Here is a 17,037-nt window from a genome sequence, read left to right as displayed (position 1 = left end):
TCTTTCTCGGCTCTGTGCACAGCTAGTTCATTAGCACAAATGAATAGTGAAGAACTGCTCATTTAGAAGGCCTGTCTTTCATGGTCTCTCACTCTGCTATGTTTCTGTCATATGCTTCCAAGAATCATTGACTCTTATTACACATGTAAATGGCTATCATAAAAATAAAAATTTCATTTAAGATTCTTAATGACTTGAGCAGCAGCCTGGCCTCCCTTAATGATTACCTCACTCCCTCATTAAGAGTATTTATCTCTCCGCGCCTCTGACTGCGCCTCCCGCACCAATGACGCTTGCAGGAGGAAACCGGGAGCCGGGTTTACACGGACTCGCGTGCGGTGCTTTGCTATTACTGCAATTACCGACGACGCTCAGCAAAACGGGCTGAATTCGCCTCAGTCGATTACCGACGAGAGCAGGAAACTGGTCTTATGCGCTAATTAAAAAAGGAAGATTATGCATGGGTTGCATCAAAAGTTGAAGGGAGAGGGTGTGGCTGAGAGGAGTTGGGTGTGTCTGGGAAATGTGGTGGGCGTATTAAATAGGTAAGGGTGTGTGTGAGCGACGAGAGGTGTGTCTAAGAGATGAGGAGTGTGTTTTTTGCCCGTTTTTTTGCGAAATGTTAGCTCCTTAGCAAGCAAATAGATGTTTTTCAAGTTAAAAAACAGTTTTAAGTTGAATTCTTTCTTGTAGGAAGTTGACTGAAGTGTTTTATACGCGTTCGGTCGTCGAACGCACACCCGTGAAAAGTATACTGATTTTGACTCATATGCGTACACACGGTTTTGACGCATGCACATTACGACATATTGCAGTACCTCTCCGGACCTAAAGGGGTCAGGTTTTCTTCTACTAGCTTGAATCGATGTTGCCAGGACATGGTTTCCACCTGGTGGTTAAACTAATCGCAACAAGAAATGGAATGGCATGCCGGACCTGTGCGTACTTTGAACACGAGGTAACAACATTCAGGAGTACTATTCTAATGAAGAAATTGGTCTCACACGCACTCTACGCTGTCTCTCGTGTACGTGTAAAATTGGAACTATACTTTGGCCTAAAAGCGGTTTGTCTAAACGAAGAAGCATTTCTGATTGTAAAGGGGTTTGTGTAAAAAAGAGCCATGTCTGAGATAAAAGGGGTGTATCTAAGAAAAGGGGGCGTTTCTTAGTAAAAGGAAAGAGCGAAACTTACCAGTACCGTCAACTGAGGTGCTCAGCAAGTCATTTTCATGCCAAACGTTTTCTATTCCACTATCCTTCATATCATCTTCCTCATCTACAGTCTTCCTCAACAGCGTGTGATCCAGGTTGGGGGAGGGCGGAGCTATTGACTCATGATTGATGAGGCTGATAGGACTTCCCGCCCCATTCAGCAGGCCGTCCTCCTCTGACACCAGGAGTCTGTCGTCGTCTTCCGTCTCTGAGCCAGTTTCTACAACGTTCTCAAAGTCCACCACTGCGAAACAAACACAGACAATCAATATTAGAGACATCTAATACACACAATTCACATAAGTCCTCTTTTCGGCTGACGCGGTACACTATTGCGTATTGTTTGGTTTTTGTCATAGAGAATATTGCCACCGCCCCCCCACAGCACAGTCTCTTTAAACATTCCTCTGTGGACAAAAAGATTACACTAGGCATATCTGTTCCTAACATGATCTTTGGCTAATCCACTGGTCTGCACTTGCCTCCCGAACAACTGCACAACAGGTGCAAATTAAAATGAAAACAGTGTGTGTGTGTGCGTATGTGACCTGGGCTGAATACCAATTGACAGGGGAAACAAAACCTTTTCAAGAGGTGTGACCACAAGGGTTTAGGCAAGTTCAGACTGAGTAATGCTCTCGGTGAAAGAAAGAGGCAAAGAAAGAAAGAAAGAAAAAGAGGGAGGGAAAAATAAGAATAGAAAAGCCAGAAGAATAAGTGAGACTTTCAGACTCGATGTGAGGTCCAAATATACCTTCAACACATTTACATTTAAAATGCCCTACACCCCCGTGCCTTGACCCAGCATTTCTGGATGCTATTTTACCAATAGGGTCACCCAGTTCTGTGTGTTCCGGTGATTCTGGGACTCCGTATGCACAGATGTAAAAACAGTAAATGTAGGACCTCAATGAGTAAAAGTATTCGTGTGATTGAATAATGAACTTCACATTTGATTGTATATGATCAAGACTTATAATTTAAGGCTGTAATGCGGCACGTTTGTTAGCAAAACGGTAACACCATGGGTTACATCACCATCTGAAGGAGGGCAGAGAGACTCAAGGCAATAGATAGAGAGAGAACTCAAAGTACAAGTGACATCTCGAAAAGTTGAAACAAAATCCATCAACTTTGTACTGGAAGATTTGAAAAGGCCGATAAATAATGATGGGTTGGGCAGAACTTCAGATGGAGTATAAACTCCAGAGCGGGCGCATTGTTTGGCTGACAGACAGCCTATCACGCGCCGGTATTGTGCTCTTCAACACAATAATTCCAACCTGCTAATGTCACCACTGCCATTACTGTGATTTCTCACCTCATCTCTAATCAGTCTTTTGTGTTTCGGGAGAGCAGACACAATGAAGCGATAATGTTTACTTTCTGGCGAAGTTCTCCTCCGATGACACGCTCTATTCGTCGGCGTCTTCTGCGAGTGTCAAAGGGAACAAAGGCGATTACGGCTGCCATTCTCGCAGCGATGCTACCTGCTACTCTGCTTTTGATTTCAAACAAATAAAAGGAACATCTTTCACTCCCATGGCACAGATAATTAAAATGACATTCCTAATTGCCCCAGTCACCGTTAATGCTGGGCTTAACCTACGCGCCGCCAGCAGACGGGCCTGTCATCTCCACGCCTGCAAATCGCAGGGGCCGCGCTAGTTGGTATTGATTCCGATGGTCGTTTCTTAGCTCACGACGCATGAGAGAAAGTCATTTAGAGAGAGAAAAACTTGGTCAAGACGAGCTATAGAAACGCAGAGGAGGGGGAGTCGTTTTTTAAGAGAACAAAACCGCAAAAGTCCTTAAATACCCCATACAATCAAAATGGGAGGTTTGGGGATTTAAAGGAATAGTTCGGCTTTAAAATAAAAATTAACTCACCCTGTTGTCATATTAAATAAAAATACTTTAAATTCTTCTGAAAAACACAAAAGACGATATTTTGAAACATGTCAGTAACCAAAAAACGATTAACTTCTATTGTACCAGACAGAACCAATGCAAGTCAATGGGGACCATTTTCTTTTGTGTTCTGTAGAAGAAAGAATGTCATAGGTTTGAAATGACAAGAGGACGATTAAACACTGACATAATTTTCATTTTAAAGGGGAACTATCCCTTTAAGTCCACGTCTGTTGGTTTTAGACAATAATGGTTTGTCAGAGTAAATCAACAATCGAGCCTTGAATCCCAACCTAACTTTCTGTTACACTATATAATCTTAAAGAACTATTTTAAAGGTTGGCAGCAAAAAGGTCCTCAAAATGAAGCCAGATAACATACATCAAAATAAAATAAAAAGCATACAAACAGCATCTATGTCTCTCCCTGTGACCTCTGACATGAGAAAATAATGCAATAATCCACACGAATCCGAGGAGTTTAATACCTTTCTAAATGTTTCAGGGTTTGGTCCTCGCACACTGCTACACAAATGCAACCTGAGGGCTTCACAGCACAAAACACACGCTTGGGTCCGACACAGTAACACAACCTGTAGCTGAGCCTGTGGGTGTGTGTGTGCGTGTGTGTCGAGGTGATAGACTCCCTGCAGGTAAATACACACACTACAGTTGTTTCATGAGGGCTAATGGGGTGGGATGTGAACCGTGCTGCAAGATAACTGCCCTTTACACATGCAGATCACCTGCATGGCCCAAAGGGAACTCTGTCTGCGTGTGAGAGAGACATTTGCGCCATATTTCTCCTTTCACTTTAATATAGAATTTGACTGTTAGAAGTCAGTGATAACTCCCCCTAATTTTTTATTAATGAAATGGAGCCGTTTTATTTGAAACTGAAACCAAAGAAACTTTGCTTATGATCTCTTGTTTCAAGAAAATCTTATATATATGAAAAACATTGCGCAGAGATTGATTTTCATAGTTTAGAGGACAAATTGGAGATCTCAGTTATGCATCAACTTTATCAACAATGTATCCAAATCCAATGGCAGAAATGAATGAAGAGTTTGGTTCCAAAATGAGATGACTTTTTATAAAATGTTTTAAAATTCATGTTTATTTATTGTGCATTACAATTAAACTTACAATTGGTTTGTTTTGATTTAAGCCATAATATCAAAAAAAAAATACTGCCAACTTACACAATAAAAACAAGACAAAAATATAATTTTGGAAAACATATGATCTCATTTTGGAACCAAACTCTTCAAATCCAGACATTTTTCTGAAGTACACAGCAAATAAAATGTCCCTTAGTTTGCTCTCCATTTAATTCCATTACTGAGATCAAGAGAATAATAATTGATATCTACAATATTTGTCTATTTTATAGATTTTAAATAAATAATTTCTTCAATAATGTCTTTGCAAAGTAAATTTTGCGTTAATGTACTCTTGATGAAACTGTGAGGCTTATATGGGGGTTCTGAAGTGCCGTGCACATCTCCCAAAATAAAAAAAATCTGACAGACAGAGAGACAGACAGAAAAGGGGAAAGATGAAAAGGGGGTGCTGTGGTGAAGGGAGAGGACAGAAGGGTAACAGCCCTGAGCAAACAAAAGAGTGAAGCTCAGAGGCCAATGAATGGAGAGAACTCACTGATGTGTAAACCAACTCCAGCCTGTATGTGTGTGTGTGGGACCGGATGAGCGTGTGTTTGTGTGTGTTAGGAAGGGGGTTGGATATGTTCAATCACTTCTGCGGCCACAGTAGCCGGACTTTAATTGAATTAGAGTCTCATTTATATTGCGGAGGCCGGAGCAACAGGCTGAATAGAGCAGGTCTGAAGGTTTAGCTGCTCGGCCCGACTCGGCCCACTTACACCATCTGTCCCCGCACCAGGTCACCCCCCTCGCTCCACGAGCCAAGAAAATACAACACCCAGACAAAAGGGACCGGTGAAACTTAACAGTAAGAATAACCCGGCGACCGGCGACTCTGTCCTGATCCATCTACATGTCTGAATATAATCCTATGATCTTGTGTTATTTTTAAAGCATCAGTTAGAGAGTTCAGTTAAAGTGCGTATGACTTTTTAACCGCCATCGGAAGCCTTTTTATACTGAAAAAAGCTATTGAGCATATTTGAAACCAGGCGGATGAAAATGTTTGCAGGGCAAGTTTTGAGTCCTGCCGCAAAAGGGAATTTGGAAGAGATGAGAGATGTAGGAGGGAGGACGGGGGGCATGTGTGCAGGTGAGCGCGGGGGTAACAGGGGTATCTCCGGCGCTCACATTCGTCAAGTAAAGGAAAGGTTAAAATTAGAAAATTTAATTTATTTGATAATTTCCCAGAATAATTAGAGTTAATATGGGTTAATTAATATGCAAATCTCTCAGCAGATGTTCGACAGTGAGAGTTGCACGCAGAGGCAGCCCGCATGCGTTTGGCTGTCAGTTAGTGACCGTAATTGCCGTAACTAACCAAATACACACAAAACCTTTAGCTGGATAAAACGCTTTCTGCCCCAGTCCCGGCACACCGCCACTTCTCTCGCACAAAGACGCACAATTTCTTATTTTCTCTCGCCTGAAAGGGCCTTTTATGCAACGGTCGTTTTGCCGGTGAATGGAGCGAGCGTTCAGCGCGCTTCACTCTTCTCTCCTCGCTTTATATTTTCCATAAACGTGTATAAATATAAAAGGCGAACAGAACGACACCTGCTCTCCATGTTGTTGCTGTCTTGTTACCTAAATGTGTTCAGATGGGGACGTTTACGTGCGGCTTCGCTGAATGAACAGGATGAGGCAATGTGAAAATGCTCCTCGACTCTTTTCAACCAGGTTGCTCATCAAATATTTATGCAACTCCAAAAAGTCCTCAGCTGTGATCACTTTAGTGTGTATGTGCCTGCCGCTGATCTCCGAGCAGTTAAAACAGCAAATTCACTCAAGTGCACACGTGTCTTACGCTAATGTTTACCTGATAAAAAACACTGAGCAAGAGCGACACGCGTCGCACAAAGAAGTCAAGTGGTAGATATCGTTTCAAGAAGTCGCTTTATGGGAGGATTCTTCTGCTTTTAAAAAGGTGTTTCCAGGTGTCACAAAGTAACAGCGATGGAGAGGCTATTTTGAAATTAGCGAAGATATAACTTTGTACTTTTTCATTTGTTAGGCTACAAGAAATTTGTTAAACAACAGTCAAGCTGCAACAGCATTTTTCACTGAAAATATAATAAATTATAAATGATATATATATATATATTTGACTACAGAATGCTTCCATTGACCAATCAGAATCCAGTATTCTAAAGCATGTAATTAGGTCTGTAAATTCAGTTGACTCTCTCTCTCTCTCTCTCTCTCTCTCTCTCTCTCTCTCACTATCTCTCTCTCTGTGGAATACTCGGGGTCTCTTCCAGGGTAAACGCCTCCCTGCCTTCCCCACCCAAATGCTTCTTACACACAGACAGACACAAAGACATTCAAGCGGTGGATGCCTCCTTCCCGGTCCTCTCTGTCTGTCTGTCTCTCTCGGACACGGGCAGGTAGTGGAATGCGCTGACGTCCGCAGCATGTTGTGTTGTGTGGGGTGCGGCTGTCGCAGTTCAGTGTTATCAGCCCAAACAATCTGTTTAATAAGAGTGTGGCATTTCTTCTGCTCTGGATCAGATGCACGAGGACATTACATGGACATCCACTGTTTCTATAAAAAGTAAATTATAATGACTAACCCAAAACTCTAACACTAACTATCTGACTTTAATACGACATATTAAACAAAACCTCCAAGCTTGGTTTTTATTCTTCTAAAATATAAGTCAGTAGAATCACAACATACCTGAGCGTTAACCAAGTTCAATCTTTCCTTAACGCTCCACGCAAGAAAACAAATCGGCTATCTTACACATCACAAAGACGAATTTTCGCCGTATGCCCTATATTAATAAAACCGGAATCCATAAAAATAAATAACTTGCACTAAGTAGATGCAAATTCTAATATATGAAATCGCTGCTAAATTAATTTTGCCAGAGCTGATTAAAACATTAATACATCTGTATGGAGTATTTCCCCGATCTGCTGGCAAACGAATTTCACCTCGTGTGAGATTAATAGCAATGCTACAACAACACAGAGCTCTGTCAGAGTAGATTACTGTGTATTTGCAGTAATAATGGCTAAACACAATCTGAGATGTAATTATATTCTGTAACGGGATCATTTGACTGTGATTTGCTTTGTTATAAATAAAGAAGGAACATACGGTAGAGAGAGGTGAGATGGGCTCCGTTTATTTAACATGAAAAGCCATTGGCAGCCCATTTTACTCTTGTAATGTGATGGATTTCTGAGTAAAAGGGGATATTCAATGAGATAAAATTCAGGGCGGGACTTGGCATATATTAATATTATAGGATTGGGTGTCAAAACGTATACATCTCTAAATGACGAAAAAACATCTCTTTATGAAAGGCGGGAAGAGCAGTAGGAAGACATTTGGATGGGAAACGGTTTTACTTTTAGAAAAATGTGCACTGACAGTCGTTCATTTAAATGGGTTATTCGATAGAGAGAACACACAGTTTGCCTTGTATTCACACAAACGTCTATGAATGTCTATTTTCTCTTATTCTGCAGGGCTAAATGCTCAGGCAGACCCTGAGATAAACACGCTGAGAACAGCATTTTGAGCCGATCAAGGTTACGGCACATTCCTGATCCGCCATCCAGTGCAGAATAACCTTTATCTCTGCCAACAGAGTCCCACCTGAAGTTCAGCATGACTCCAGTGTGTCAAACAATTTTATCAAATCAAAACAGGTTTAGATGCTCAAACAGACAAATTTGCAGAGGTAACAATGTTTAACAAGCTGGATATAAATGGGGAAATCCGGACAACGATGGGTGGAATAATACTTAACAAATCTGAAAGACAGCTCTGTCCTGTAAGAGACGTGTCAAATAAAATCTCTTAAACATCTCATGTTCCTATTTGACATCAAAGAGCTCAAATCTACAAGTCTGTAATAAAATGATTTAAACAATGTTTTATTTGACTTCTTTAAGATCAAATCATGTGACATTTGCTTTAAATTGATACCTTACTCGCTAGTCTTGTGTGTTGTAAGAATGGACCTTTAGTAGAAACGTCTCAGAAAATGTTTTATTTCAAGAAAAAATCCCCAAGAGGCGTAAAAGAGCAAACTGTATGTAAACGTTCCTTTGGGTCTGTCAAAACTAAAGAAAAGGAAATGTCATTTATCAACTTGATGCTCCAAAATACGTAGGCGTTATTGTCCGTATGAATAGGAAATTAATAAAATAATAAAATGCGAGTGGATGGGGGGGGTGAAAACTGCCTCTTGGATGCCTTCCAAGCCTTTTTCAGGGGGTCACGGGGGGGGGGCGTATTCATTGTGGGGCCGAATTTTCCTGATGCGTTTCGGGCACAATGAGAGGGTGAAATCCGTGTGAGGGCAGGTTTTGGAAAAAGCATCTGTGCTCAGGTCGATTACTGTCATAAAACTCTGCCAGCACCCAGCTGGAGTTCAGAGAGAGGGGAGCTTTCGTATTCGGAGGGGTCATGGGGAAAGGAAGGGGAGACAGAGGTCCTCAGATGGTATAAAGATCAGAGCAGGGCTATCCAGGTGAGAGGTAGAACCCCCCGGCCAGCCCAATCTGAGCTGCTCATTCAGATGCTAATGAGAGAGGAGAACACATCTGTTCCACCCCTGCCGCTCCGGGTCTTTGTCACCTGAAAGCTCCCCACCAGGTATCAAACAAGCTGCAGGAAACAGCCTCTTTTCATCCTGTAACCTCCGTTCTCCAATCAGCAAATGAGGCCCCGGTGACAACAGGGGCCCCCGACAGCCCGACGGGGCCACTGATGCCCCACACGCACCTGACACAGTTGCGTACCCCAATTAACCCTTAACACACTGACGAACATCACCAGCAGACTGGTTAACTCGACTAAACACACACTCTTCATATTAAACACATTTACCACATACCATTGGCAAACCACAAATTTCCCACACCCGGTATTTGGATGTCTGGTGTCAATCGATTGCCTCCGTGTCATATACGCGGCCTGTGGGTTTACGGTAAAGGAGACATTTGGGACGATATCTGAAGCGTGCGTGGAAGGAGAGTTATATTTACAACTCTGCATATTATTAGAGACATCAGTGGCATGCGTTAACACACATGCAGATGTTTGAATTACAGAACGCGCTTTCACCTGCCTTTTTACTGCCGTCTTGAGAAACACAATGTGTTTAATTAGAGCGTAATGCTGCGATCGCCCCATGCCCTGTCACACAAGACCTGCGCACAGCTCGACCCGAATAACGACCTGAGACAGACAGGCCCGCGGCACACTGGCAGACCCCCCGTCGAGCTTTCTTATGCTAAATGTGTCTCTCTTAAGCCCTAATCTTCAGCTGGGTCGCTTAAACACAACAGCCCGCTGCACCTTTAGTGCCGAACAGAAGCCGTTTGCATGACAAAGATGCTCATATTCATATGCTGAGCGTTCGGCATAATACTTTTTTTTATCTCCGTTAGCGATCTAATCAGGTCAGGCTTAAATCAAATGATGTGCATGGTTTATAGTTATTATACGTGATAACTCCTAAAGTGGTGAGAAATTGTACTACGCGACCTGTGAATAAACGGTTGCACCATGCTAAAAAAACATACTATGCTTTAAGAGTTCTGGAGTAAATTGCATTATGATCACTATACTCCAGTAGAAATATTATTTTTAGCCGGAAGCCATGACATAGAAACACACTAGCATCAAAGCTCCTGTCTTTCTGCCAGTGGTGCACTTGGCAGCAAGCACAATGCAGACGCGTTTCCGTTCACAAACGAGCGCTTTCTGTTCACGTAAGGTGTGCGCAGGGGCCATGGAGAGTTGCGTGCTACAGTTCGGTGGGTAAAAAAGCCAGTTTTGATCTACCGTCCATCTCTCCGGCTTAGTTCTCCAAGCATTTCCCTCTGAGCGGCTCTCTTTTGATCACGGGCATGAGAGCCGTTTCTCGTTTGAGTGCAGGTACCTGGGGTACGGCTAGGTGCTAATTAGCTCAGCGGGATAATTGATGTGTAGATTACACTGCGAACAAATGCCTCGACTTGTTTGTTCTTCTCACTTTTACTTTCCCCCCACCTTTGCCCTAATGAAGGTACCTGCCTCGTTAAAATGGGAGCGTCTGTGCGGGGAGGGCTGTCCCCAGGTGAAATACCTTTCAGCGCGATGGCGTACAAACACGCTCCTGGGCGCGCGCTCCTGACCCTCAGGAACACCTCTGCTGAGCGTGGGGATTTGTGCAGCCGGCTCAAAGCATTTAAAAAGGAAACAATTTCTAAATGAAAGGCCATGCCATTAGAGCACCAATAGAGTTCTATTGTTATGCCCTGTAATGCCATTTCCTACATCTTTTGTCTCAGAGAGGCTATTATTAGCAGGCCTCTCACAGCTGCGTATCCGTTCAATAGGGTTTGAATTTGGTCATTAACAAGTGAATATCAGCAAACACATTTGTGGAGCCCCTGCCACTGCTAATAAACTAACAATGAGTACAAGTCTAATTGGGAAATGCAATGAAGGAATGGGCGCGAGGTGCCTGAGGTAAGGAAGGGAAGAGAAAGAAAGGACAGGTCATTATGAGGACGGATGTAGGGAGAAAAAGGTGAATAGTTGAATTGTCGCCTCTCCGCAGTTTCCGCGGACAGCAGTAATCCGTCTCGCGCTAGTTTACACGTTAAACATGTTATTGTGATTATAGACTTCCATATTATAGTGCAGCTCAGCAGTTAGAGCGCCTACACACTGGAGAAAAGCTATGACGGAGCGTTTGATGGATAGGAATGCGGTTTGGAAAGAGCCGGGTTATTTTAAAATTAAGCAGGAATATGGTTCTTTGGATTTTTAAAAGGGACCCGACTGACATTCTCAGTGTCCAACAGACTGAAGTAAGCTGAATTTTCTCAATACTTGGCTGTATAATGGAGCTTCACTTTTGTAAATAAAATTACGCTTATACCTTCTGTGGACAGTGAAGACGTAACACTATTTTGAAAAACAACACCTTTATAACTAATTGTATCAACTAAATTAAGCAAGCAAGCTAAATCAGTGCATGTAGGATTAGTTCAAGTTGATATCCGGGTGGTTAGTGAATAAAACACGCGTGTGAATTCTAAGAGTTTCTAGAAGAAGTCCATATTGCTTCTCTAAACTAAGCCAAAGGGTTCTAATCCTCCAACAAACTCCACAAATGCACTTTCTCCTGCCTTAAGAAAGTGCAAGGGACCATTTTTTCCTCAATATTTCTTTGCTTAGGCCGCACCATAATCATCTTATACACGCTTTTCTTTGTTTGGGGATTTTCACGTTTCTCCTTCCAGAGAGATAAGCAACACAATAATGAAAGCTTTAATTACCCCACCCTCTGCCCGCTGAAGGACGCGAGAATGTGTCATCGCGGGTAGGGGGGATTGTATGGGAGCTAAGAAAAAACGTATTTGGACTTCTTGCCGGAAAATGGTAGTCGGGCAAACTGGCAGTTTCCATCACCAACCTGATAATTCTCCCTCATCCTTCACCCTGGAGGTCTTTTGTTTTCCAACCGCTTCCTGTCACCATCTCGGCATTGAATCAAGTGATGGCAGGGTTTACTTTTCTCTTTCTCAAGAGAGATCGAGTCAGATAGATCGAGGGTGAGTCAGGTTTTGCGAGGCCACAGAAAACATGCGCTGTGTCAACGTTTAACAAAACCCTTTTTTGGTTTTCCTGAAATTTCCTGAAAATTATTTTCAGTGCAGAACTGATAATGAAGCCTCTTTCAAACTATATGCTTGTCGTTGTATCATTTTCAGCTGTTTTCGTATGTTCTGGATGACACCGTACACTGCTGTTGTCACAGCCTTTGGACTAGCTCCTTTTTATTAAACAGAATCTTGTAACACCCATTAATACGCAGAGCTCCATCAGTCAGTTTACAGAGAGGGACGTTCACCTGGAGACTAAAGCCATGATGTGAGAGGACGCACAGAATGGACCGTCGCTCCTGAAAGCTTTTATTTGTGACGGCCTTGTTTTCTTTCTTTTGCTCTGTGTGTGAGCGTGTTTGTTACCGCGGCTCTTATCGGTGCTGGTGTATGTGTAAGGTGTGAGAGGATGAAAGCCGTGTGGGTGACAGGAACTCAGCTGCGGCGTAGCAGAAAGAAACTAATCAGCCTTGTACAGCTTGAACCGAGGCGGTTAGGTAGCCTCGCACTAACCGCACACGCGCGAGCTCTGTCACAGCTACAAATTGGCTTCTTACAGAACACAAGGTGCCAAAAGACCATTAGACATAGAAAAGCAAGAGTTTTCCCAGCTTCTCGTGTTAAAAAACCTCCAGCTCCCCACCGAGTAAAACACACGCAGTTTGGAGCTCTGGAATATTTCTGCTCTGCCAAACCTAAGACGTTTTTCACAGGATGAACGTTCAAAACACCTTGCCTTTCAGTAGCGTCCCTACCCAGAATTATCAAATATATATATTTTAAACGCTCTTAGATATCAAGACCTAGAAATTAGTATAAATAGTGCGAATCACAAAGGTGATTTTAATTCCCTCTGAACTGGTTGAAAATAAAACACACACGAGCACCTGCACAGGCAGTAAACAGGCTGACGGAGAAAGGAAGCTGTCGCCAATTAGCGGCAGTGCTAATCTGGTTGTGTCGAGAGGATTATACTCTGTCCTAGTGGGATGGGGGAGAAATTTCATTTCCTGTGCAGCGTTCCTAGACTCTACCTGAGTCAGCGGAGCTGCGCACGTCAAATCCGCGCCGAGATAACGGTTAATCATCTCTCACCCTGAGAAACTGTTTCCCTCCACTGGGCCGAGAGTACGACACTTCATTCCTTCTGAAAAAAACATGCGTGAAGCTGTGACCTCACCAACACAGGAAGCACACAAAGATACGTTGCCTCCTAGAATTCCATTTTCCACTGTCTCATTCTGGCCGCGGGTTCAAAGGACATCGGGCTGCTTTCCTGGGAAGTTCACACTTAAAAGTTTGGAAATTGTACGTCATGTTTGTTTAAAGGGAGAATGTCGGTAACCGAACAACAACTGCGTTGCTTTTGTATCTTACTGGGTACCGCCGTTGTTTGGCTACCAACATCCGTCAAAATATCTTCTTTTGTGTTCTGCATGTTTGAAATGACAAGACGGTGAGTAAATGATGACAGGATTTTCATTTTTGGATGAACTATCCCTTTAAGTGATCTTAAACAGTAAACTCGACAATGATACACAGATACTGTAGGCTTGACTAGCCTAACAATAATTTGGGAAAATTTTAAGTTTTTTTTCATTAACAATGTACAAACACAAAAAAGTCAAACAAGAGTTTCATGCATATCATAAAAACAATGTTCCCTCAACTATAGATGTATTTGAATGTCGCCAGATATCAGTGCATCAATAACTTCTGCTATGATGAAAGAGTTTATTACACAGATGGAGACAGAATGAGAGAGGCAGAAAGAGAGTCAGAGAGAAAGTGTGCGTGTGTGTGTGTGTGTGTGTGTGTGTGTGTGTGTGTGTGTGTGTGTGTGAAAGGGTGCTACAGTTATTGTATTAAGCATTGAGCTGTATGCGAGAGATTAGACTGTAACACAGATTCTGTGCGTGTGTGAGGCCAGAGGGGTTAGAGGTATGAGAGTCTTATCATGTTGTTTTGTCCCTGGAAAGCCAGGTGGAGTCATGCATTCATCCGTCATACAGAACCAACATCTGTACTCCATCACTTCCCAGCCACTGCCGTGTGTGAGTGCGTGTTTATCTGTATCAGATCATATGCAGATAAATACTTGCAGCTCTAAAGGGTTTCACAGATTCACTGGAGTGAATTCTGACAGTATTTCCCCACACTAGATGTTCGCTGTCGTTCTCTGTCTTTATTTCATTATTTTGAGCTGATAACACACGGGCGAGAGAAAGTGTCCATCTATCTGAAATTTAAGCAGCCCACACTGACACAAATTCCCAGAGAGAGGAGTGATTTCCTCAGGTTTAACTAAATAATTGATGCTCACCTCGCTTTAGCATGATGAAGCAATTTTAGCCCGAACAGCTACACGCTCTCTCTATCTCTCTCACACACACTAAAGAGGGTGAAAGATAGAGAACGAGACTTCCCGAATGTCTAAATAATTCAAAACATCCAGCAGAGGAGAAATATTTTTAAACTTCGAACAAGAGTGACCCCGAATCTGGAAAGTTACTGGGGTCACAATCTCATCCTGCTTTTTCATTTTTCCTGTAAATATTACCCCCAATTCCTTGCAGCCACTGTTACAGCATCATTAAAGCAAAGCATCATGAAGTAATGATGGACAAAAAGTGTGTGAACTGAGTGTCGGACAAGTGAATCAAACTCATTCAGTAGATTTGTAGCGTTTAGCTGAATAGCCTCGTGTGGCCCGTTTAAGAGAACAAGAGATCGGCCGCAGACAAGAAGCGAGGAAATTGGAGGTGTTGTAACCTTAGAAGGTCAGATTGGTTTTCCTCAGAGTTCTGTACGGCAGGGATTTGTGAGTCAACAGCTACTCTGGCTTCCTGTCAGCGCTCTGTACGAAACCACGAGGGACCGCTGCCTCTCGAACCCGACACGACTAGATCACAGGAGCACAAAAACAATCCTACTTTTGTCAAACCGAAAAGTGAAGAAAAGCTAAATGACAAGTCTTGTAGTTTAAAGGAAGACATGTCTCCTAGGTTTTGTTAAAATGCGGATGATCAAAATATTCATCAATAGACAACTAATGAATTATTATTGATAATGCAAATTTTTACAGGTATTCCTGTATTAGCAGAAAGGTGTGGATTCGGTGGAACACACATACTGAAAAAAGGATAAATGTATGTCCGCCAAATGCATGAACGTATTCATTTAATTTTGGTATATAATGTGCCCACACAATATTTTATTACATTTTTATAAGAAAATAAGAAAAAACATCTATAATTGAAATGATATGAAACCCCCTGAAAATAAAATCTAGGGAAAATATAACCTCTAAATAAAAAGAGATTTGAAGACAATAAATTTGCTACCAGGTGTGATTTTGAGCCGTACTCGACCTCGCAGAACCTTCAGAAACGTGAATTCCTGCCGGAGACACTGGGAAGCGATGGATTATGAGTGGAAGGCGCTTGAACCGCCAGTAACGCAGAGGTCAGCAGAAGTTGTACAGCGTTTGGCAGGAACATCTGAACACGATCTTTCCAAAAAACAGACGAACTGCACAAAACTTGCGTCTTAGAAAAACACTAGGATGAGTGTTTACACCACCAGAGATGGAGGAGAGTGAGGGGGATGAAGAGCGAGTGAATATTAAGAAGAATGTGTGATAACTTTTATGGTGTAGGTTAGCGCTGGATATTTACAGGCCACGTTGGCTAAACAAAGACTGATATGCTGCGAGACCTCAATAAAAATCAATACATCAGTGAACCCCCACCTGCCTCGCCCTCTCGCAGTGTGAGCATGGATCACGTTTCTAAGGCGGTTGCCTACGCCAGATCGGAGCAAGAGAGGAAAACCCATTGGGATTCTGCACAGGACCAGCCCACACTGAACACATGTGTGTATGTGTGTGTGCGTGTTCGTGAGTTTGGCCTATACCCTTCAGAAAAAAGCAAGGTAATATGAACCCTTAATATCATATGCATGTATATAAACGTCTGTTTTATGGTTTATGGAATTTATTTGGCTCAAGAGAGTGCTCTGCATCATCTTCGATTTTGCATTCAAGCAATAAGGCATTGGGTTTTGTTAGGCAAGACATGTGCCTGGCTATTTTATAAAATTATTACTGCATAAAAAAAACTAAAAGTACAGTCTTTATTTTAGGTTTCTAACATGGGCTTCTGTGCAGTGACATTCACGGGAATTATATCCACTATTTCAACTTATATGTTAAACAAAAGCATATAGAAAGCTTAAAGGAGTTTGTGAAAAACAAAGAACTGCAATAAAAACAGCATACTGTACAGATTATCAACACACACACATTTATAAACTGAAATACGACAGTTTGTGTGTGTGAGTGAGTGTGATGTAGGCGAGGGTCTGTTTTTGACCCTGAGGGCTTGTGGGACAGACACAGAGAGAGATTTGGTCAAACAGTGCGGCAGATATGAGCGCTGGGCTCATAAATACAGTGGGCATCATTAATATTTCAGTGTAATGCTTCAGTTCTCTAATTAAACTTGTGGCTGATAGATGCTACTGTCCCATCATTACCGTCATCAGCACGAGCTGAAAAGATTTCATTAGCACTAATGACGAATGATCGGCGCTACACTACGCTGCCGCTATAACAACTATACCTTCTATTAGCATTATTTCATAATAATATCATTACCATATGCACGCTTAATAAGATTATGATCATAACATTAAAGATGGCATTAAAATAAACATTTTTGTAGGCTTTAGTCCATGTCTATGTCTGACTTGATTTAGAGTTAACATTTGCAGTTTGTTCGGGGTATGTGAATATATCGTAAATATAAAAAATATGGTTTTAATAAAATTCTGTAGATTGGGAACCTTCGTCTACATGATATCAGCAATAAGAATAAAATCACAGTTCTGCTGAACAAAATTCTAAATCTAACAAACAATTTTAGGTCACACTTCAGTAATGGTCAACCATTAACTACGACTTTCCTCCCAATAGACCCCCCCACTAGAATGTGTTGCTTATTAATAGTAAGGTAGTTGTTAGGTTTTATGTTATTGGGTAGGTTTAGGGTTGGAGAGTATGGACATGCAGAATAAGTGCTTTATATGTACTAAAAAACAGCCAATATGCCAATAATATGCATGCTA

General features: G+C 42.1%; 1 protein-coding gene across 3 annotated transcripts in view; it reads right to left on the bottom strand.

Moving 5' to 3' along the window:
* Nucleotides 1-17,037, bottom strand: part of zeb2b (zinc finger E-box binding homeobox 2b) — a 55,704-nt gene that overhangs the window by 15,843 nt on the left and 22,824 nt on the right. For all 3 annotated transcript variants that reach the window (XM_079460367.1, XM_079460366.1, XM_079460365.1), the window contains one exon: nucleotides 1,195-1,458. In XM_079460367.1, coding sequence (XP_079316493.1) covers nucleotides 1,195-1,458 — 264 coding nt within the window. The remainder of the gene's footprint in view (nucleotides 1-1,194; nucleotides 1,459-17,037) is intronic.

The sequence above is a fragment of the Barbatula barbatula genome, assembly GCF_947034865.1.
Source record: "Barbatula barbatula genome assembly, chromosome: 7".
In the NCBI taxonomy this organism is placed as follows: domain Eukaryota; kingdom Metazoa; phylum Chordata; class Actinopteri; order Cypriniformes; family Nemacheilidae; genus Barbatula; species Barbatula barbatula.
Note: the sequence above shows the minus strand (reverse complement) of the source record. Positions and strands in the feature narration are given on the sequence as shown.